At 39.7% G+C, this 24247-nt stretch overlaps 1 protein-coding gene across 7 annotated transcripts in view; it reads right to left on the bottom strand.

Annotated features, from left to right (window-relative positions):
* The window catches only part of TDRD12 (tudor domain containing 12), an 82953-nt gene that overhangs the window by 16207 nt on the left and 42499 nt on the right, over window positions 1–24247 (bottom strand). For 5 of the 7 annotated variants that reach the window (XM_079908771.1, XM_079908769.1, XM_079908768.1 and 2 more), the window contains 12 exons: window positions 22154–22234; window positions 20692–20752; window positions 20246–20353; window positions 17909–18094; window positions 15913–16072; window positions 15299–15426; window positions 13446–13637; window positions 13074–13202; window positions 12191–12308; window positions 11446–11585; window positions 11092–11312; window positions 8492–8591 (listed from right to left, as the gene is read on the bottom strand). In XM_079908771.1, coding sequence (XP_079764897.1) covers window positions 8492–8591; window positions 11092–11312; window positions 11446–11585; window positions 12191–12308; window positions 13074–13202; window positions 13446–13637; window positions 15299–15426; window positions 15913–16072; window positions 17909–18094; window positions 20246–20353; window positions 20692–20752; window positions 22154–22234 — 1624 coding nt within the window. The remainder of the gene's footprint in view (window positions 1–8491; window positions 8592–11091; window positions 11313–11445; window positions 11586–12190; window positions 12309–13073; window positions 13203–13445; window positions 13638–15298; window positions 15427–15912; window positions 16073–17908; window positions 18095–20245; window positions 20354–20691; window positions 20753–22153; window positions 22235–24247) is intronic. The other 2 variants (XM_079908772.1, XM_079908770.1) reach the window with 2 other exon arrangements.

Genomic DNA, 24247 nt, shown 5'->3' with positions numbered 1-24247 from the left:
GCTCAGAAAATTAAAGGCGACCAAGACAAACGAGTGATACGCCACGTTAACGGACTAAGGAGACTCAGTACTGCTAAGATGTCAATTCTTCCCGTGTTAATCTATAGACTCGAAACCGAGTAGGACCCTGTGGGGCCTTCCCACGGCAGACCCCTCCCCCACATCCTCTGCTTTAGCTTCTCTCTGAAGCACCCAGGTAATTGTATCTGTGCATGTTTCCTGAGTTGTTTTACAGATGTGAAAACCCCTCACCAAATAGAAGATGTTAACTACTTGATGACCAATGAGCACATAGCCCCCAGGCCTACAGGGGCCTAAGGATTGATAATGTTAACCCCCGTGACACCGCTCTGTTATCTCACCATCAACCAATCAGAGAATTGTGCAGGAGCTGATCACCTACCCTGTCACTCCCCATCCCTCACCTGGCCTTAAAAATGGTTTCCTGAAACCCACTGGGGAGTTGCGGGTTTTTAAAGCATGAGCCACTCGTTCTCCTTGTATTGGCACCTTACAGTAGACGATGGACTTCCTTCACTACAACCTGGTGTCAGTAGAGCGGCTTTACCATGCACACAGGCAAGTGGACCCAAGGTTGGTTTGGTATCAGACTCAACGCAATGCCAAGCAAAATCCCACCAGGATTCTAAGTATAATAGATATTGATAACCTGATTCTAAAATTTTATATGGACATGCGAAGTAACAGTCAAAAGGATATTGAAGAAGACAGGCAACGTTGGAAGACTTACCCACCAGTTTTCAAGATTATAAAGCTACAGTAATCAAGCCAGTGTGATACTGTATAAGGACAAAGAAACCAAGGAGCAGAATAAAGAATTCAGAAATCAGGACTTCCCTGGTGGTCTAGTGGTTAAGAATCTGCCTTCCAGTGCAGGGGACGCAGGTTCGATCCCTGGTCGGGGAACTAAGAACCCACGTGCAAGGGGGGCAACTAAGCCTGTGTACTCTAGAGCCTGCGTACCACACCCAGAGAGCCCATGCACTGTAACAAAGAGCCCGCGTGCTGCAACTAAGACCTGACACAGCCAAATAAATAAATAAATAGTAAAAAAAAAAAAAAAAAAAAAAAGAATTCAGAAATCACATATATGGTCTCCTAATTTTTGTCAAAGGTGTCAATATAATTTAGGGGGAAAAGAAGGTCTTTATACTAAATGATGCTGGAGTGACCAATTATCCAGAAGAAAAAATCTTGCCTCCTTTTAAAAAACTCTGCCACACACAAAAGTTAATTTGAGGTGGATCACAGAGCTAAATGTAAAACTATACAGCTTCTAGAATAAAAACACTGGGAAAAATCTTTGCAACCATATGGTAGGCAAAGATTTCTTATGGCATGAAAAGCACAAAATACAAAATAAAAAAGTAAAAAACAAAAAAAAAACAAAACAAACAAAAAAAAAAGTAAAAAACTAGGCTTCATCAAAATTAAAAACTTTTGCTTTTCCACTGGGAGAAAACATTTGCAATATATCTGACAAAGGATATCTAAAATATATAAAGAACGGTTAAAACTCAACAAGAAGGAAACCCAAATAAAAAATGGGCAAGAATTCTAAACAGAAAAGTTAACAAGAGAAGAGATACAAATGGCTAGTAAGCAGTGGAAAGATGTCTAAGATTCTTTATCACCAGGGTAACACAAATAAGATAACAGTGCAAATGCAACAGAGTGGCAAAAATTACAGACTGAGAATACCAAGTAGTGATGAGAATGTGGATCAACTGGAATTCTTGCGTGCAGTGCTGGTCAGAATGCGAATGGTTCCACTTCTTTAGAACACTGTTTGGCAGTTTCTTACAAACATACACTTACCATATGACTCAGCAATTCCACTCCTAGGTCTTACTCCAGAGAAAAGAACATGTACTGTCAAAGATGTAACACAAATGATCGAAGCAGCCAGAAACTGTCAACAACCCAAATGTCCATCAATTTGTGAACAGACAAACATACAGTGGAATCCTACACAGCAATAAAATAGAAAACAGGCGAATCTCAAAGATAATACACTGAGGAACAGAAATCAGACTCAAAAGACCACATACTGTACAATTCCATTAATATGAAATTCCAGTAAAAGACAAAACCATAGTGACAGAAAGCAGATCCCCTGGGAACCAGGGGTATGGGGGGTATGTAATTTAAAAACTCCCTGCAAACGAAAGTCCAGGACCAGATGGCTTCACTGGGAAATTCTACCAAACATACAAAGAACAACTATTACCAATCCTTCTCAAACTCTTCCAAAAGACTGAAGAGGAGGGAACACTCCCAAAGTCATTCTATGAAGCCACTATCACCCTGATACCAAAAGCAGACAAAGATAATACCACAAAATAAAATCACAGGCCAATATCTTTGATGAATATAGTTGCAAAAATTCTCAATCAAATATTAGCAAACTGAATCCAACAACACATAAAAAAGATCACACACCACGATCAAGTTGGATTCATCCCAGGGTCACAAGGATGGTTCAACATATGCAAATCAAAAAATGTGATACACTCCATCAACAAAAGTAAAGATAAAAACCACATGGTCATCTCAATAGATGTAGAAAAAGCATTTGATAAAATTCAACATCCATTCATGATAAAAACTCTTAATAAAGTGGGTATAGAGGGAACATATCTCAACATAATAAAAGCTATTTATGACACATCCACAGCCAACGTAACACTCAATGGTAAAAGCTGAAAGCCTTTCTTCCTGTTAAGATCTGGAACAAGACAAGTGTGCCCATTCCCACCACTTCTATTCAATGTAGTATTGGAAGTCCTAGCCACAGCAATCAGACAAGAGAAAGAAATAAAAGGCATCCAAACTGGAAGAGAAGAGGTGAAAGTATCATTATAGGCAGACGACATGATACTGTATATAGAAAACCCTGAAGACTCCACACAAAAACTACTAGAACTGATGAATGAACTCAGCAAGGTAGCAAGATACAAGATTAACATACAGAAATTTGTTGCATGTCTTTATGCTAACAATGAAATATCAGAAAGGGAAAGTAAAAAAAAAAAAAAATCCCTTTTAAAAATAAAATACTTAGGAATCAACCTGACCAAGGATGTGAAAGACTTGTATGTTCAGAACTATAAAACACTGATAACGGAAATTGAAGATGATTCAATAGAAAGATATCCCATGCTCTTGGACTGGAAGAATTAATATTGTTAAAATGGCCATACTACCCAAAGCAATTCACACATTTAATGTGATCCCTATCAAATTATCCATGACATTTTTCACAGAACTAGAATAATCCTTAAATATATATGGAACCATAAAAGGCCCAGAATTTCCAAAGCAATTCTGAGGGAAAAGAACAAAACTGGAGGCATAACTCTCCCAGACTTCTGACAATACTACAAAGCTACAGTAATCAGAACAGTGTGATACTGGCACAAAAACAGACATATGGATCAATGGAACAGAATAGAGAGCCCAGAAATAAACCCACACACCTACAGTCAATTAATCTCCAACAAAGGAGGCAAGAATATACAATGGAGAAAAGACAGTCTCTTCAGCAAGTGGTGTTGGGAAGGCTGGACAGCTGCATGTAAATCAATGAAGTTAGAACACACCCTCACAACATAAACAAAAATAAACTCAAAATGGCTTAAAGACTTAAATATAAGGCATGACACCGTAAAACTTCTAGAAGAGAACATAGGCAAGACATTCTCTGACATAAATTGTACCAATGTTTTCTTAGGTCAGTCTCTGAAGGCAACAGAAATAAAAGCAAAAGTACACAAATGGGACCTAGTCAAGGTAATAAGCTTTTGCACAGCAAAGGAAACCATAAGCAAAATGAAAAGACAACCTATGGAACAGAAGAAAATATCTGCAAATCATGTGACTGACAAGGGCTTAATTTCCAAAATATACAAACAGCTCATACAACTCTAAAACAAAAACAAATAACCCAATGAAAAAATGGGCAGAAGACCATTTCTCCAAAGAAGACACAGAGATGGCCAAAAGGCACATGAAAAGATGCTCAACATCACTAAATATTAGAGAAATGCAAATCAAAACTACAATGAGGTACCACCTCACACCGGTCAGAATGGTCATCATTAAAAAGTTTACAAACAATAAATGCTGGAGAGGATGTGGAGAAAAGGGAATCCTCCTACACTGTTGGTGGGAATGTAAATTGGTGCAGACACTATGGAAAACAGCATGGAGGTTCCTTCACAAACTAAAAATAGAGCTAGCATATGATCCAGCAATTCCACTCCTGGGCATATATCCAGAGAAAACTCTAATTCGAAAAGATACATGCTCCCCAATGTTCATAGCAGCACTATTTACAACAGTCAAGACATGGAAGCAACCTAAATGTCCATCAACAGATGCATGGATAAAGAAGATGTGGTAATATATACACAATGGAATATTACTCAGCCATAAAAAAGAATGAAATAATGCTATTTGCAGCAACATGGATGGACCTAGAGATGATCATACTGAGTGAAGCAAGCCAGACAGAGAAAGACAAATATTATATGGTATCACTTATACATGGAATCTAAAATATGACACAAATGACCTTATTTACATAACAGAAACAGACTGACAGACACAGAAAACTTACGGTTGCCGAAGAGGAAAGGGGGTGGGGGAGGGATAAATTAGGAGTTTGAGATTAGCTGATACAAACTAATACATATAAAACAGATAAACAACAACAAGGTCCTGCTGTATAGCACAGGGAACTATATTCAACATCCTGTAATAAACCATAATGGAAAAGAATATGAACAAGAATATATATATATATATGTATGTATGTATCTGAATCAGTCTTGGCTGTACAACAGAAACTAACACTACATTGAAAATCAACTATACTTCAATAAAGTAAAAAATTAAATTAAATTAAATAAAAAGGAAGGTCTTGGTTAGAGGGGTTCTGGGAAGGTGGCCGCAGTGAGGTGTCATATTTTTTGACTCTCTCTGAATCCCCCACATAAAGACAGACAGAGCAGTGAGACAGCAAAGCCAAAGCCAGGGACATACTGCAACAAAACGTAATTAACAAAATATCCCCATGGACCCCAAAATAAAAGCAGATGAGGATGATAACATAGGAGAAACTCCAGGTGACCCTGGGTTTGGCACTGACTCTTTGGATACAACAACAAAAGCACAGTCTGTGATAGAAAAAATTGGAAAGTTGGACTTCATTAAAATTAAAAACTTCTGCTGTCCAAATGGCACTATAATCATCTTTTAGTATCCACGGAGGATTGGTTCCAGGACCCCCTGTGAATACCAAAATTACTGGATGCTTAGGTCCCTTACATAAAATGGTGTAAGAATTTGCATATAACCTAAGGACAGCCTAAGGATATACTTTAAATCATCTCTAGATTATTCATAATACCTAATACAATGTAAATGCTATGTAAATAGTTGTAAATACAATGTAAATGCTATGTAAATAGTTGCTGGACCACTGTAAATTCAAGTCTTGCTTGCCAAATATTTTAGATTTGAGGTTGGTTGAATCTACGGATAACAAGAGCTGACTATATAAAGAAAATGAAAAGACAAGCCAATGGCTGGGAGAAAATTTTTACGAAACACGTATCTGATAAGACTGGTATCCAAAATATACAAAGAACGCTTAAAACTCAATAATAAGAGAACACACAACTCAATTAAAAAATGGGCAAAAAACCTGAACATATTATCTCACAGCTATTTCAGCAAAGAAGATTACAGCTGATAAATAAGCATATGAAAAGGTGCTCAACATGACGTCATCAGGGAATTGCAAATTAAGACAATGAGATACCACTACCCACCTGACTGAATGGCTAAAATCTAAAACACTGACAACGTCAAATACTGGCAAGGATGTGGAACAACAAGAAGTCTCATTCATTCATTGCTGGTAAGAATGTAAAATGGTATAGTCACTTCAGAAACCAGTTTTGTAGTTTCTTACAAAGCAAAACATAGTTTTACTATATATACATAATCACACACAACAGTCACACTCTTTGGTATTTACCCAAATGAGTTGAAAATTTCTGTCTACACAAAAACCTGCACTTGAATATTTATCCTAGCATTATTCATAACTGCCAATAATTGGAAGCAACCAAGATGTCCTTCAATAGGTGAATGGATAAACACACTGTAGTATATTCAGCCATAAAAAGAAACGATTAAGCCACAAAAAGGCATGGAAGAATCTTAAATGCAAACTGCTAAATGAAAGAAGCCAGTTCAAAAAACCTACACCCTGTATGACCGCAACTATATGACATTTGAAAAAGGCAAAACTACAGAGACGGTAAAAAGATCGGTGACTGCTAGGAATTCTGGGGAAGAGGTAAAGGGATGGGCAGGTGGAGTCCACAGGGGATCTTCAGGGCAGTGAAAGTGTTCTGTGTGATACACTTGGCAAAGTCCATAGAACGTACACTGCAAGGAGTGAACCTTAACTTAAACTGTAGGCTTTAGTTAATAATAATTATCAATATTGGCTCATCTATTATCACACATGTACCACAATAATGAAAGATGCTAATAATAGGGGAAACTGTTGGGGGTGCCGGGGGAGAGTACAGGGGAACTCTGTATTTTCTGCTCAGTTTTTCTGTAAAACTAAAACTGCTCAAAAAAATAAAATCTATTAATTTAGATAACAACAACAAAAATAGCAGATGAGTAAAAACCACCCACATCACAAGACCTGCGTGGTATCACTGTGTGTGCAGGAAGCAGCACTGGGAGGTATGAGCTCGTCTGAAAGACTAGCAACAGGAGGATTCCACAAGAGGCAGCAGGTGTTCATAGAAAACACGGTGGGCCTGGGTGACAAGGGCAGCTGCACTGGAAGGCTTTCCTGCATTCTGATAGTGGGTGAAGGCTGGGCCCCTGTGAAATCTCCAAACTGTCCACCCAGGGACAAGAGAGATGAAGGAAGAGAAAGGCCAGATGTACCTGGGTGAGGGGCACAGAGCCAGGGCATCTCAAAAATCTCAGAAACTAAAAAAAAAAAAAAAAAAAAAAAAAAATCTCAGAAACTGTGTTTTCATTTTTTTTTTTTAACCAGACATGGAAACAACAGAAATGGAAACTCTGTGAAATTAGAAAAGTTATCCTGACCCACACCTCCTCCTCAAATTTAAGGAAAAGGAATTTTATCAAAAAATGAGCAAAAGCAAAGTATCAAGGTCAAATCCCATATTAAGTTACAATAATAAAAAAGAGAATAAGAAGCAGAACAACAGTCCCTAGAGACAATGAAGGCCACCAGAAAAATGTATCCACAAAATAGATGAAAACTGTACTCCGATTTCAAAACTAGCTGCCTTTTAGCTTATTAAGAAAGTGACACATGATATAAAAGAACCACATAAGTCAGAATTTTAAAATGTAGAAATGAGGTGATAGAACTTGGGAAAGAATCAGAATTTAAAGACAAAAATCATTTCATCAATGAAAACTGTATGGGGTTGAATGGTAATCCGTGCCTCCCGCCACGCCCCCAAAGAAAACTGTCTCTGTGCTAACTCCCACGATCTGTGACTGTGACCTTACTTGGAAAATAGGTGTTTGCAGATGTAATTAAGTATCTCTGGGTGAGGAGATCACTGTGGATTATGGGCCCTTTATCCATTGACACGTGTGCTTTGTAAGAGGCACAGAGAGAAGAGGAGAGGGTCATGTGAAGATGAGGCAGAGACTGGAGGGATGTGGCCACGAGGTGAAGACAGGCCAGGGCACGCCTGGAGTCAACAGCAGCTTGAAGAAGCAGGAAAGGGAGTCTTCAGACGGAGCACAGCCTGCTGACACCTTGATTTCAAACTCTGGCTTCCAGGACTGTGAGAGAATAAACTTGTGCGGTTTTAAGGCACCCAGTTCATGGTATTTGTACAACAGCCCCAGGAAACGAGTACAGCATAGCCACACAAGGAGGAACACAAGCATGAATGAACATAACAGATTCGCCCGAAGGGAAAGGGAAGGTGAAGGCAGAACACTCAAACTCAAAAAGAAAGGAAGAAATAATAAATAAAAAAAAAAGATTCACAAGAAAGTGACAACTCAACTCAGCAATTCTATCTGTATCTCAGAATATTCCCCAAAGGAATAATCATGGATGATCTGAAAAGGTTCGTGTAATCATCACATTATTTTTAATAGTCCCCAAAGGGAAACAACTTTCTTTCTAAAAAGATAACTAAGAAATCCCTAAATTTAAGTGGTTTATCTATCTTCCAATTTGATCCTGGTTTTCCGAACGAACTGGCACCTTGAAATAAGGCACCGTGTAAGAACCCTTAAAATAAGTGCCTACTGTCAGATTAATGGTGGTAATTAGTACTGTCATAATTGCCTTCTATTAAATTCTACCTCTTAAAGAATGAAAGTTGTTCATTAAAATGACCATTAATCATTGGACAAGTTCTTTAATAGGACTTACTTTTATGTATCCAAACACTGGTAGAGTTTGGTTGGATAACTTCCTTGGCATGTCTACTTCTGGATTAACATGGTGTCGATCAGGACAGATCCTTTTGTCTCTGAAAAAAAGGAACAGGATTTTAAAACCAGGAAAAAAAAAATAGCAATTTTCAACATGAATTTTAAAGTATTCACCAGGAAAATTAATCTAGAATCGAAATCAGAGAACTTGTATTCCAAACGCTGTAAAGTTAAGTAACCAAATGCTGTAAAGCTAATTAGATCCCTCAGATGACACTAACAGTGTGTAAATAAGTGGAAAGGATCCTAAAGTTTAACTGGCACTGAGTAAACTTAAAGGACAGAGTTACTGCATTATTTCTCCAGACAGTCTTAAATGCAGTACGTAAATGAACAAAATATACTTCCAAAATAAAGACTCTGAATCAGAAACACATCACTATAACCCACAACAGGGGCCAATGAACCTCTAAACCAGGAGCCATTCCGTAACCCAAACTGAGAAATAGTTAAAGCTTCAGTTTTAAAATTCAATATTTTATTTAAAGGCATAATGGAAATGGCTGCTAATAACCTGGATAATGTACATAATTCAAAGAAGTTAATTTCAATAGTTATCTTAAAATTAAATTCAATCCAGTAGATATCTAACAGACATCTGCTACTCAGTCCCAGAGATCCACTGATCAAGTATTGGCATCGTGTCCGGATCCCTGACTCAGGGATCTCCTGACTGTTAAGATATATCCCTGTTCTCCAAATTGATTCATATAATCAATGCAGGTATCAAAATTCCAGCAACGTTTCTGAAGAAACTGACAACCCTTCCTAAAATAAACATGGAGATGCATTAGACCTAAAATGCCAAAACAACCTTGAAGAAGAGCAAAGTTGGAGGACTTAAATACCATTTCCCAAGACCCACTATAAGCTACAGTACTTAAAAAAGTGTAGTACTGGTGTAAGAATAGACAAATAGACCAATGTAACAGAGAGAGTCCACAAATGGATCACATATTCTATCGTCTGGGTTATGTCAAAGGCACCAACTCAGTGAGAACACAACAGTGTTTTAAATGAAGAATGCTGGAGCAAGAGATGATCCATACAGAAAAAAGTAAACCTTGCCCCATATCAAACACTATACACAAAAATTAATTCAATATAGATTATATGCCTAAATGTGAAAGCTAAATCTATAAAACTTCTAGAAGAAAATATAGAAGAATGTCTTCATGATCTAGAGATAGGCAATTTATTTCTTATATTAAAACACAATAAAACAGTAACCATAAAACGTTTCATCAAAATTAAAAATGTCTGTCCATTGAAAGACTCTTAAAAGAGTGAAAAGGCAAGCCACAGACTGGGAGAAGTTTCTCAAAGCATATATGCATATCTCTGACAAAGCAGTTGTATCAAGAATAAACAAATTACTCCTATAAACCAATAAATACCCCATTTTAAAAATGGGCAAAAGACCTGAACAGGCATTTCACAAAAAAGGATGTCCAATGTCCTACAATCATGTTGAAAAGCCATTCAACATCATGAATTCTTAGGGAAATGCAAATTAAAATAACAATGGTTTTCCCCTACACCCCCATGAATACTAAGTGTTGGTGAGGATACAGAGCAACCCAAACTCCCTCACACACACCTGGTGGGATCACAAGATGACCAAACACTCTGGCAAAGTTAAACACAAGTCTACCCCATGACCCAGCAATACCACTCCAGAGTATAATATATACCCAAGAGAAACGGGTGCATAGTTCCAGAAAAGGACACGTACAAGAGTGTTCATGGAAGCTTCATACATAATACAACTCACAGGCTCGTCAAGAGTAGAATGGATATGTACATCATGATATATTCATATAACAGAATTTAAAAAAGTATTTATTTATTTATCTTGCTGCGTCAGGTCTTAATCGCAGCACACGGGATCATCGTTGCGGTACTTGGGATCTTTTGTTGTGGTGCGCGGGCTCTTCATTGTGGCACGCGGGCTTCTCTCTAGTTGTGGCGTGCGGGTTTTCTCTCTCTAGTTGTGGCGCGGGTTCCAGAGCGTGTGGACTCTGTAGCAGTTTGTGGCACGCGGGCTCTCTAGTTGAGGTGCGTGAGCTCAGTAGTTGTGGCACATGGGCTTAGTTGCCCTGTGGGATGTGGGATGCTAGCTCCCCGACCAGGGATCGAGCCTGCGTCCCCTGCATTGGAAGGTGGATTCTTTACCACTGGACCACCAGGGAAGTCCCCACACAATGGAATTCTAAGCCACAAAGTAACTAAATAAATAAAATACCAATACATGCAACAACATGGATGAATGCCACAGACAGTATTGATAGATGGAGCACACTACAATTCCATGTATATAAAATTCTAAAACAAGCAAAGCTAGTCAGTGCTGGTAGAGTGAGGGTGGTTACTTCAAATTGGGAAGGAACAGGAGGGGACCTTGCAGGGGCTCCCTCAGAGCTGGGCCGTAGCTCACATGGGCTGCATATGCATATGACAATCATCAAGCTGTAGACTTATCATCTGTGCAGTTTACTGTATGCTACATGTCAGTTATGAAAAAGATGACTGGCTTACTTGCAAAAACCAAAAGCCTTAAGATACGGACAAAGAGGCCTTCCGGCTTTTTTATCTTCTTTGGCTTCCAGAACCCCTGCAGTAAACTCGTAGAGCTCTGAAGGAATCTTGGTATCTGCTCGCTCCAAGTAGCGCAGGACGCCAACTGCATGGCAGGCATTTCTCTCCGTCAGCAGCAACACAGATTTGGTTTTTTTCTCTCTCTGTTCTGCAGGAGAACCCTTAAAATTGGGGGTGAATAAAGGAAGCAGATCATCCGTACCGGTCTAAATGATAAAACTTTCCGGACTCTGCATTTGTCATTATGTGGAAAACGCCAGTGAAACATTAAGTGATAATATAAATTAATCAAACCTGTTCAGTTAAACTCTGAAAATGATCAGACATGCAATACAGGCGTCCACCAAAAATTTTCGGCGAGGAAGGAAAGCTGAAGTGAATCACACACGTGGCATCGGTGATGGCCAAGAGTGGTGTGCAATCGTCTGTTAAGGCTGGAGAAAAGGATTCGGACAATTTCAGATGAAGCTGGAATTTTACTGCACGTACTTTACAGAACAATTCCAGGAACCACACTTCAAAACATTTCTTTACTGCATTTTACTTTTCAGATGCAAAGAAACTTCCTTCCCATTTCTTTTCCCAAAATGTCAAAGCCCAGTAATTAAATTCCAGAGAAAGATGGTCTCCTTTTTAACTCGAAAAATGCCTCTATTACAAATCTTGGCTGCCCATATGGTTTTCACTTCTTTTATACGTTTTGACTTTTATATTTCCAATATTAAACTTAACAATCATTTACGACAAGCTTCAGCACAGGCATATACATGTGACAGTGATCCTTGAGCTGGAACTGCAGGGAGCACGGCTAGCCCAAGGGCCGCTCGCTGCCTACTAACCTGAGACACTTGGATTCCACCTCAGTATCAAAATCATAGCCAAGGTTAATTTTCACTTTGAAATTCACATTACTAATACATTCTCAATAAATCTGGGAAATGATGAGAAATTTGGAGGAGGTAAATAAATGAATGAATTGAAGACGTGATTCCTATTAGCTCAGCCTTCTCTAAATACAAGTAGAAATTAAAATACTTACCTAATACAATGTGAGAACCAGAACTTAACTTCTTCTTCCACTGTTCTGAAACACTTTTTAAATTAAAAGTCATTTCTTTATGCATTTTCAAACAAAACACGGAACTGCTTTCTACTACCTAAAGATGAAACCAAAGGGGCCAGTTCACAGTCAGGAACATAAGCTTGAAGATAATTTTTCATCCATAATTATCGATACAAATCATTTAAAATTATCTGTGAGGGTCTCACCTCACTGATCCACTAATTCTAAGAAAGAAATGCTTGTAAATTTAAAGAAATATATTTTCAAAATTCTATGGTTTATATCTAAAAACTTGCTCCAGTGAAACAAACATTATTTTGCTAAAACTATTTTCCTTCCTTTTGAAATAACGTGTACATACATATATGTGCGTGTATATATACCTGTGTGCACGTACACTTACCTACACAGATTATCTGTAGAGATATGTATACGTATACATGAAATTTATGGTACTATTGTCAAGAGGGTACTGTTGTTTTTCACTATACCTGCTAGTTCATCTTTGCTAAAGGTCGGTGCACTACTGATTCTTTTGTATTTGGCCTCATTTCTACACTTTAGCATTAATTTATATACAATTAGATTAAATAAATCTTTAGCCAATTGGCTAAATGATGATATACTTTAGCATCATCGTCTCTATTGTCTTAAATAGAGGGTTCAGAAGATGTTGGCACTTTTTCATGAACCAGATCCTTTTCATGCTCTGCCAGGTCCCCCTTGTGGACCGCTGGCTTCCATGGGAAGGCTATTTCCCTGTCAAATACGTAACTACTCCAAGTGATTCTCGGGTGACTCAAGATTCAACCACAGTCTAAACAAGCAGTAAGAACGTTTCATGTGTGGAAGGGCTCACCTTACACACTATTTCTGTTTCAGCTACAGAACCGGTGAAGATCAAGGTCTTTTGTGCCTGACTTGGAACGAAATCAAGAGTCTGGAGTAAAGTGGAGGTCTTTTCACATTCCAGGCAAAGACGTACTACCTGGTAATGAAATGCAGAAACAGTGGGATTTTTAAAAAATGTTCAAGGTGCTCCAGTTTTACTTTTTATGGCAAAGTCATAATTTTAATAGGAAAGAAGGTATAGAAAAGCAATATAAATTTAAATACACAATTACAGATTATATATGAAATTAATACTGTAATCTTTTAATATTAAGCCATGAATAAAGGTTACTTGCTTGGGCTCACCAACCCCCCACCACACACACCCAGGACTCTTTACCTGTTGGACACTGCCGTAGAGGGCAGCCTCCTCCATGGCTGTGATCACAATGTAGGGGTCGTTCATGAACTCTTTGATTAACTGCTCTATATGTCTGTTCCAATGAACTCCAACTGCAACAATCTGATGTGGGGCAGATTCCCTTTCTTCAACTTCAATAATTTTTTTAAAGTTATCTAATATAGGAAACATCTAAAAAATCAGCATAATTAATTTCACTTTTATTTCAAAAGAAACTAATAATTAGTTTGACAGAACATAAAATGTAAGGAATGTATATTTTCTGTTCTCAGAGTGGGAAAGGTCTTTAAACATGAAAGTAAAAGAAAAAACTAAAAAGGAAAAATGTTTATGTATAGACAAAATTAAAACAAACATCTAGGTAAATACCGGCAACACAGGTAACAAAGGATGAACAGCCTTATATAAAAACTTCTACAAACTAGTTAGAAAAAGATGATCCCAGTGAAAGAAAACAAGCGAAGGAAATGAACAAGCAGCTCCTAGAAGAATGGGTACAAATGGCCAGTATGAGTTAATGCTCAATTTAACAAAGTAATCAAGGAAATACAGATTAAGCAAATCAGATGCCACGTGTAACAATCAGCCTAGAAAAGAAAGCTGGACGAGGGCCTCCTACTGCCAGGGGTGCAGGCAGTGTGGCGCGGAGGCACACTGCCAGAGGGAGTGCAAACCCATCTACACTTTCAGAGTGCCACTGAACAAGGCAGTGTTCCAGATACTAGCTTTGCAAATAAGAACTGAGGCAGTCAGTAAGTCACAAAGCCTGGGCTTGACCTTGGGGCCACTGCTGCTCCCAAAGGAATGCTCCTGACCTTCATGCTACACCGCTTCCAACAAGTGCCTTTTAAGAATTCATAGCCTTTGATCCATTAATCCCCTTCTTAGGAATTTATCCTAAGAAAACACGTGCCAAAAGATGTTTTTTCAGCTACACACATACACACAAATGATGCTAAATGTCCATATATAAGACAATCAGAAAATAAATTATGTTATGTCCACAGGGTTCAATACCACATGGCCAGTAGAGAACAGTTAGTAGCAATACTCACAATGCTGTTCACTGAAATGCAAGTTACAAACTAATACATAAAATAAGGTAGCAGTAACAATCATGCTAGAGAACAGTTAGTAGCAATACTCACAATGCTGTTCACTGAAATGCAAGTTACAAACTAATACATAAAATAAGGTAACAGTAACAATCATGCTAGAGAACAGTTAGTAGCAATACTCACAATGCTGTTCACTGAAATGCAAGTTACAAACCAATACATAAAACAAGGTAACAGTAACAATCATGCTAGAGAACAGTTGGTAGCAATACTCACAATGCTGTTCACTGAAATGCAAGTTACAAACTAATACATAAAATAAGGTCCTGATATTATTAATTATATGTATCAATAGACACAGGAGTTACAAAAAGAAAAGAAATACTCTAAAACAGTAACAGTGGTTACGTAACCTCTGAGCATAAGATTATGGATGTTGGGGTTTTTCAAGGGTTCTTCTCTATTTCTCAAATTTTCTAAAATAAAAGTATTGCTTACATAACCAGAAAAATATTGATTTTAGAAAATGCCCCTGGGAAAGAAATTTTGCTCTTCAAAGAGAACTTTAACATTGGGTGGGAAATTCAGATAAATGTTCTCTCCTCTTAATTATAGCAGTTAAAGGGAAACATTTTTTAGATTAACCAGCTTCTTCCCAACTAGACACGTTTCCTGACTACTAAAAGACTTTAATTTTACATATTTATATATATATATATAACATATATATATATTTCTGAGTAGTAATGACATCTAAATAAATGGCATACTTACTTGCTCATTAGCTTCAGAGAATAATATTTCCACCTCATCCAAAATCAGATGACAGAGTCTAAGAAATAACAAGCTTTGATATTTGAGAAGTCTCAGGAGGCTATGTGGTGTTGTAACAATTACATTGCCTACATTTTAAAAGAAAACACAGTTAACGCCTTAGATTTTCCACAGGTTTTTCTAACGTTTCCTTTGCTAAGATTCCACATACTTTCTAGAAATGCCTTTCAATGAAATAAACCCTGTGCTTCTTACTCAGGTGGGTGTGAGAAGAGGCCTGCCCAGGCTGCCCCTGTACTGTCTGACTAAATACCTGCGTTCCCACCAGGTTTTGAGCTCCTGAAAGGCAGGGGGTGGTTTTAGTCAACAGCTAATAAACAGTAAGTGTTTAATAACTAGTTGATCAATGAATGAAAAGACTTAGTTTTCTCAGTAAAACAGATGTAAGCCAAGAGTAAACCTTCACCACCAACACTGATCGGTAACTGACAAGTGACGTCTGGCTGATCATCACACAAGCCCCGGGTCAGCGCCGGCTCCCAGGCCTCAGGCGCCTGAGCAGGCTTCCACTGTGTTCTCTAGGGAAAACCAAATAGCTTGGAAAGGATGCTTACACCCACTTGGAAGCTTCATATTTTTGGCTTCATCTTTGTGGAGTCCGATTGTTAATACCACAGGATGAACAACAGGCCTGGAGGACACACTATAGTCTCCCAATAATTCAAAAACTAATTGGGCCTTTTTCCACCCAGGGCACACGATGACTGCCAGAGGCTGCAAAGACAAATAAATTCACATAATTTTGGACAAAGGTTAAGAATCAAAGACATGCAGAACATCTCCCTGTACACAGTAAGCACTGTAAGTTTTTGCTATCATCACTGTCATGCAGGTCAGAAAAGTCAAAATATAATTTCACTAGAATGGATTCAGACACACTGACTCAGATTCTGCTGGGGCTTAAACTATGCACAAGTATTAAATCATTTAGTCCTTAAAGTCCCCTTACAGGGTGAGACCTATTCCTACCTCATTTCACAGATGAGGAGCCTAAGGGACAGAAAGGTGAAGTTTGTTGCCCAAGGCTGCACAGCTAATATTCAGAAGCAGCAGGCAATCTGGCTCCAGACCTCCTGCTGCTAAGCACAAGGATGAACTGCCTCCTGAAAGGGGCCCTGAAAAAGGTTAACGTCACCTCCTTAGGAGATTAAGTTCCCTACTGCACCATCTGACCCCTGCCCTCCACTATCCCGCAGATATCTCTCGATATCTGCCTGCCAAACACCTTCCTGGACACATGCCCTCAATTAACTGAAGACAAGAATGAGTTTCCTCTTTTTTTTACGCAGACGCAGGCAAGCGCCTGCTTCCAGGGCTCACGCCTAAATGCAGACTGACCCTGGAGATGCGGAAAAAGCAGAGTGGACACAAGGGTCAGACCTGGACATTCCTTTCTGGCCCGGCCAGGGGTCTATCTCAACACAAGCTGCATCTCATCAGTGGGCTCAGCTGCTACCTGATTGAGTGATACAAATGTATCCGTTTAATATTATTAAGTCAATACATCGTAACATAGCCAACACAGATTTCCAAAGAGAACTCGTTAAACTACATGGCATAATCAGAAAAATAAACTAGTATCTTTCCTAAGATGAAATTCGAATTGTCTTTTGCACTGCTATTTTTCACCTTATAATGAGTGATGGAACCATCTGTAGTGTATCTTGGGAGAAGATCTGAGACGGGTCTCATACACATCAGTTCACCTAACAGCCAAAACCCCAGCAAAGCAGATGTCACTCACTCACCATCATTTGACCCTCACATGCAATTTCTTTCCTTTCCATCATCCTTCTCAGCTATTAACTGATTCTTATGAGTGGGAAAAATAAAGTGGGATTATAAAACAGTGTGGGGTTCTGTGAAGATAATTTAAAGAAGAGGGACAAGATGACAGAAATCCTAAATTCAAGTCCCACTTCTTGTCACGCTTGTCAGCAGGTAAGAACTTTTACCAGTAACTTTTCATGAGCTTAATTTTCTCATCTATAAAATAGTGAAAACAATACACGGCATGACCATCTCAAGGGTTTGCCATGATAATTACGTGAATCGAATCAGTTAGATAATTCTATAAACTGTACAGTCATCACTAAAAGCCAGGACTCTCCCAACTCAGCCGATGGCTCACAACTAGGGGTTCTCGGTAAGAATCGGTGTGAGAGAATCAGTGACTGTGTTGAGAAAAGAGTTTCTCATAGGACGGTCTCTGTTCTGCCAGGTTTTTTTTGTTTTTGCTTTTTGGTTCTTTTTTGCGGTACGCGGGCCTCTCACTGTTGTGGCCTCTCCCGTTGCGGAGCACAGGCTCCGGACGCGCAGGCTCAGCGGCCATGGCTCACGGGCCCAGCCGCTCCGCGGCATGTGGGATCTTCCCGGACCGGGGCACGAACCCGTGTCCCCTGCATTGGCAGGCAGACTCTCAACCACTGTGCCACCAGGGAAGCCCCCTGCCAGTTTTAATGTAACTTAAACTTTACCAAAGGTTAGGTGTCAAATTTAAAATAAATATTTAATCCATTTTGTTGTTAAACAAAAATGTCTTCAACTTACTCCATTTCTACTTGGTAATGACTTGTAGCAGCCCCCTGTTTGCAAAATCGTAAGCAGTGGTGGAAGGTACAACAAAGGGTCATTTCCACAATGAGAAATGACCACCATGTCACAGCCACGTGCTATGGGAGGCCAAGAGTAAGATTCAGTGTGGCTGGGGCCCGGAAACTTATTTCTTTGAAGAGCCTACAAAACATCAACAACAACCAAAACAACAATAAAACCCAGAAAACTAATAAACTTCTCATTGCTCACTTTACCCCAGTAACGAGTATACATTGCTTAATCTGGTATTATCTAAGACCTAACTTAATAAGTCCCCCCTGAATCTTTTCCAGCAACAAACTCCTGCTCAAAAGACTCTTGCTTTTCTGGGCTCCCAACTGAAAGGATCCAACAGGCAGTCTGCTGAAGCACGAGGTGCTTTAACATTTCACCACAGCAAAGACGTGGCTTCTCTTCCTCCTGATAAACTGCTGGTGCATCAGCTCCACTTAGAAAGTTTTTTAAAAACTTGCCTTTGTTTCCTTATTTTTCTATGTAATTCGCTGTCATCAAAACCTCCCAAATGTTCCACAGAGGAGAGTTCTCCAGCCACACTGATGAGATCTGCCAACAGGCTGAACTCATCAGCACCGTCCTCTCTCTGAAGGTCTCATCCCCCGGCCCTGAACCCCAGCTGCACTCGGGACTGGGATTCCCCTGCAACATCACCCTTTTTGCTGCAACTTTCTCGGTTGAATTTCTTGGTTTGGTGGAGCACAAATTTCGGTAGCTTCTCGACAAAGGGTACAGGGGAAGGAAATCTGAGATTCTGCACGTGTGAAAATGTCTTCATTCTATCCTTACACTTCAGTAATGGTTTGAGTACAGACCTCTAGGCTGGAAATAACTTTTCACGAGAATTGTGGAGTCACTGCTCCTCTGGTCAACTGTGGGAGAGTCTGAAGTCATTCTGATTCCTGACCCCGCCGTGGGATGGGTTTCTTCTCTCTGGAAGCTTTCACGATCTCTGAATCCCTCCAGTTCAGATGCTTCGTAGCAACGTGTCTACGCTCCTGCTCCTCGGTTGTGCTGGGTCTCCGGTCAGCAAACCCTCTTAATTTAGAAAGTCATATCCATTAAGTAAGGAAAGTGTCCATGTGTTATTCTCAGAATTTTCGGTCCTCTGCTGTCATTCCTTCTAGAAATCCCACTCAGATACGAGACCTCAAATTGACCCTCAAATTCTCTTTTCCCCCCCATTTCCATCTCTTTGTCTTTGTGTTCTACTTTCTGATTGTTAACTTCTATCTTACCTCTCATATCTACTGTTTTTTTTATTTCTGTAGCATTTTTAATTTCTAAGAGTCCTTTTTATCTGACTGTTCCTTTTGTTTTTAGTAGCACCCTATTATTGTTAAATCCAAGCAATATCTTCTCTTATCTCTGAGGATATCTATTTTCTAATGTTTTCTTCCACTCCTTACATTGTTTGTTTCTTTCAGAGTTTGTTTTGGTCTTTTTTTTTTTTTTTTCCCCTAGGTTAAGGCTTTCTTCCAACGTCCAAGGATCCCTGATGTCTGCTCACATGAAGGACACTGAAAGCTGACTATATCCGCAGGCAGGGCAGAGCTCATCACCATGTGAGCGTCACATCACTGCAAGGAGACAGGCAGCGAGCATGCATTTTTACTGAGAGGATTCGAAAACAGCATCACCGCAAGGTCATTCTCTAGGGCCATTCGGTTTCTCCAAACAGAGCCTCCAATCTCGTTCCTGAGAAACTGGCTGAAGATGTTCAGGAAACAAGGCAGGGAGTTCACTGCCCTCCCCGTGTCACTCCTTCCTCAGGTGGTCAGCCATCCTGGCTGCTTCTTTTCCATCTTCCAAAAGCCTGTAGAAATTTCTTGTCCAATAAAGGCTCCGCTCTCATTCTATTCATCCTTGTAGTTTTTTTGTTTTTACTTTTTTTCAATATCAAGAGGGAAGTAGATAAAGATTTATGATCTAAACTGATGAGTGAAACCACAGGTCTATAACACAATTCTGAAAAGAATACCAAGAAGTACATTCTAACTGCCCTGACTACTTGTGCCCCTTCTAAGCCCCTTTTCAGAGGCGCATTTGAAAACTTATTTCAGAAAAGCACTTAGGTTTCTCCACAAAAGAATTATTCACTTATAAGAAGTTAACCTCGACTTTAAGAATAAATGAGAAATTAATAATAAAATCTTAAAAGAAAATTTCAAAAGCAAAGAAATTATATAAATGCAAACTTAAAACTGTTTTATTAAAAATCTTTCTATGTTAGGGCAGGTCAGTCCTCCTTCACAAGCCTGGTCTGAGCCCCGTCACCTTTTTCAGGTCTGCCGAGAGTGGCGCCGTGTTGATGGACAAGCAGGGCTCGACCCTGGTCCGCAGAACGACCAAGGGCTGCCGGGAGCCCGACTTCAGCTTCTGCAACTAAGAACACAGATGTCAGATGGCTCTGCCCTGTGGTGTTAGCACAGAATACCAAGAACTTTATGGAAATAAAGAAGCTATAAGAGTTTGGTTTCCAAGTAAAACCCTAAGTTTATATGCTTATAAAAACCCACCAAAATTACCAAAATAAAAGGAAGATTATCCATTACCCAAAAGAGCCATGTCTCTAAAGCAATAATTCATTAGATAATTTCTAAAAGGATATCTTCAGGTAAAGTCCTCCATGCAAGGAGTTTCTCTTCATATCTCAAATCTTGAGGGAGGAAGGGGAAGGATTTAAAGAGTAAACAGTTTTCTCTTGCGGGTGTTTGCCATACCTGCTGCAGATCAGAGATTCCATCGGCTCTCAAATGATCAGGATTTAGAAACTGCAATAATCTGTAAAATAAAAGGATAATTTGAAGAAGAAAGGAGTGTTTATATTTCTTCAGTTGAGCTACTATTCTAATTCTTCCTCGACAGAGGTAAAATGAACTCTGCCTCCCAAGGCATGGCTATGACATTCCTGCTTGTTCTGTTCTGCCTTGTCTATTGCTACATAAGGGGCCATGGGGTCTTGCCAGTCTCATGCTTGCCCCCTCTCCCTCCCCCACTGGGCCCTGCTCTGTGGACACAGCACTGCCAATCCCAGGACCACTTGCTCTGGACATGGAGAAAGACTGCATGATCACTAGGTCATCTCATGTTTCTTCTAAGAAACCCACTGCCTCCTTCCTTTTTTTGCTGTTCGATCTTTCATCACTTCAAGGTTCCCTGGAACCCACCACAGACTGATGGAATAACTGATGTCCTTTCACCAGTGGGTTCTAAGTAAAGGGCATGTAGCTAAAAGAAATGAGCTGCATGGATAACCAAGGTCTTTGGTTCCAAGGAAAATAACTTCTTGTAGCACCACAACTTTCAGGTATTAGGTGGAGGGATGCCTGGGTAAGAGGATGTCAACTCTGGTACATTAACAGCCACCCACAGATCCACGGGCTACATGGCGGCCTTCAGAGCCCTCGGCCCTGGACACGGTGAGGACCTCCTGCTGGGCAAGGGGACATCACAGGGCCACAGAGTGGCCTCTGGGAAGTCGGGACACCAAAATGGCTGTAGGGTCAACACGCTCTCCCCAGTCATCTCAGGCCAGTTAGTGGAGGCAGTACAACCCACCCACTTCTGAACTGTCTCAAACACTTTGTCACTCTGGCGGTTTGAGAGCAGCCACAGTTACTGGGAACGTAAGAGCGTTTTTAAGCTAGCAGGGTAAGAAGTCATAAAAATGGGTGGGAAAATATTTTGTGGACTAAACAAGTATAAAATGAAGTGATCACTCTATTGTTAACACCTTGTAAGTGAATACTTTGTGAATCTGGCGGGACCAAAAAACCCCCCAAAATCCTGAAGTTCTACACTGCAAATAATTAAACAGTTTCTCCAGCAGGTGGTAGATCTATTTAACGTCAGAAAACTGGGAAGAAAGCAAGCACCAACCCATATAAAATCAATAGCCCCAAAAGATCGACTATATATAATTTGTTTCATAAAACTGTTCACTTGACAAGAGAATCAGGAACAGGAGGTAGAGAATGACTATTTACAGTGGAACAAAGCTTTAAACAGAAAAATCTACTCTAGCAAATGGAAAAGAAAAAACGTGTGTGTGTATATATTTATTTACTTTATGGGAATGCAGGTTTGAAATTAATAATAAAATCATATTTTCAATTCTTCCTGCTTATACTGTTGTTTACAATTATTTCAATTAAAAATTTAGGCCAAGAAAAAAATCCGTACTTCACACAGACGTTCTTCTCATTGTATCCTTTCTTCTCAGCCAATCTAAGTGGTTTCTCATTTGACTTCTGACATAAAGCACTAGAAATCAAAAACTTTTATTAAAATTTCTGAACCCATTTATCCCCAACCTCAAAATACCGTCATTTTCTGGGAGACAATTTAAGAAGTTCCACTGGAATAAGCTGATCAACTTCAGTAAATTCTGTGAGAACTGAAACTGAGTCCTTTGAGTATGAGAACCATTTTGACAGTCCTGGGCTGCCAAGAGTGAGCAAGCCCACTACATCCTCTCTTCCTTACTGATTACAACTAGAAACTTGGGACGAAGTACGCAACTACAGCGGAGAGAAGTCAAAACGTGAAAAGCCACCAGAGCTATGGAGAGTTTCCTGGCTTTCCCTTGGTGTTGAGCTGAGGGCAGCCTGAGTTGCAGAATGGCGTAGAAGATGCAGACATCAAAAACCCTGAGAGAAACTCTCCACCGTCATCCCTTAGTATCTACGGGGGACTGGTTCCAGGAGCGCTGCGGATACTGAAATCCACGGATGCTCATATAAGATGGTGCAGTACAGTCAGCCCTCCGTACCCAAGGGACCTGTGTCAGTGCGGATGCAGGAGCTGTGAATAAGGAGGGCCGACTGTATTTCAAGCCAGAGAAAAGGGAAGGGCCTTAAACCAGAAGATGTAAGGAATCCCGACTTCTCTCTTCTCTTCCTCTCCTGGCCCTGCCCCAAGGGCAGCTCTGATCACGGAGCTGCATGCTGCAGTGGTAACGGCAGTGCGGTCACTTAAAACCCTGAGAGAAAACTTCTCCCTCCCTCTAAGGAACCAGGAAACAGGGACCCAGTAGTCTAAAGACTGTACAAGGAAAACCCCCCTCATTTTTCCTCTCTTATTTCTATTGCTATTTTGTTACACAAGCAGCCCCAATCACACAGAACTGCATGGTAGCTTCTCCCCAAGAAACCATCTACCTGGTCAGAGGAACAGAGAGAGAGCATCTACAAAATGGCGAATGTGAGGAAAATCCTGGGGAAAAAAAAAAGAGATAGAGAGCTGGGTGGCGGGGGGCGGGGGGGGAATCCCTTATTTCTTTTTATGGCCCCAAAAGAAGTCCCACGCTCACCCCAAGTTGAGCATATTCAGAACAGACCCAAAGCAGTGTACCAAAGACTTAGAAACAGGGCCACAATCACCACCCATGGCAAGTAAGACAGAGTTTGAGGTCTGAACCTTAAGGAAGCGATGACCTCCTGCTAAAACAAACAACAAAAACAACAAAGTCAACAGCCTCCAGAGGATTCTAAACCAGAGTCTCCTACCATAATATTCAAAATATCCAGGATGCAATCCAAAATTACTTGACATACAAAGAATCAGGAAAATCAGACACACTGTAGAGGGAGAAGATAATCAACAGGTGCCAACCCCAGCACAGCTCAGAAGTGTGAATTATCAAGCAGCTCTTATAACCACGCTCCATAAGAAAAGGAAAGGGGAGCACTATTGAACGGCATGATAAGAACGCTCCTTTCTTCTCAGCAAAAAAAAATACAGATTAGAAAAAAATTAAATAAAAATTTTATTTAATTATAAAATATAATACATCAAATAAAGAATTCACTGGATGGGCTTAGTAGCAAAATGGAGATGACAGAAGAGTCAATTAAACATAGATCAGCAGAATTAGTAATATGACAAACAGCAAGAAGAAAAGGTTGCAAAAATGAACAGACCCTCAGGGACATTTGTCTCATAAGAGTCTCAAAAGGAGAGGAGAAAGAGATGAGTGCAGAAAAAATATTTGTAGAATAACAGCTGAATACTTACCCAATTTGATGAAAAGACAGAAACCTACAAATGAAGAACCCTAATGATCCCCAAGCATAAGAAACGTGAGCAAAACTACACCAAGACACGTGATACAATAATTAAACTGTTCAAACCAGCAATAAAGAGAACATCTTAAAAGCAGGGGAAAAAGACATGCTGCACACAGAGGAACAAAGAAAAAAGACGATGGTAGATTTTGCACTGGTAACAATATGAGCAAGCAGATGGTGGGGCAACATCTTTAAAACACAGGGGAAA

The sequence above is a fragment of the Stenella coeruleoalba genome, assembly GCF_951394435.1.
Source record: "Stenella coeruleoalba genome assembly, chromosome: 20".
Taxonomy (NCBI): domain Eukaryota; kingdom Metazoa; phylum Chordata; class Mammalia; order Artiodactyla; family Delphinidae; genus Stenella; species Stenella coeruleoalba.
This window is presented reverse-complemented; position numbering and strand designations above follow the sequence as displayed.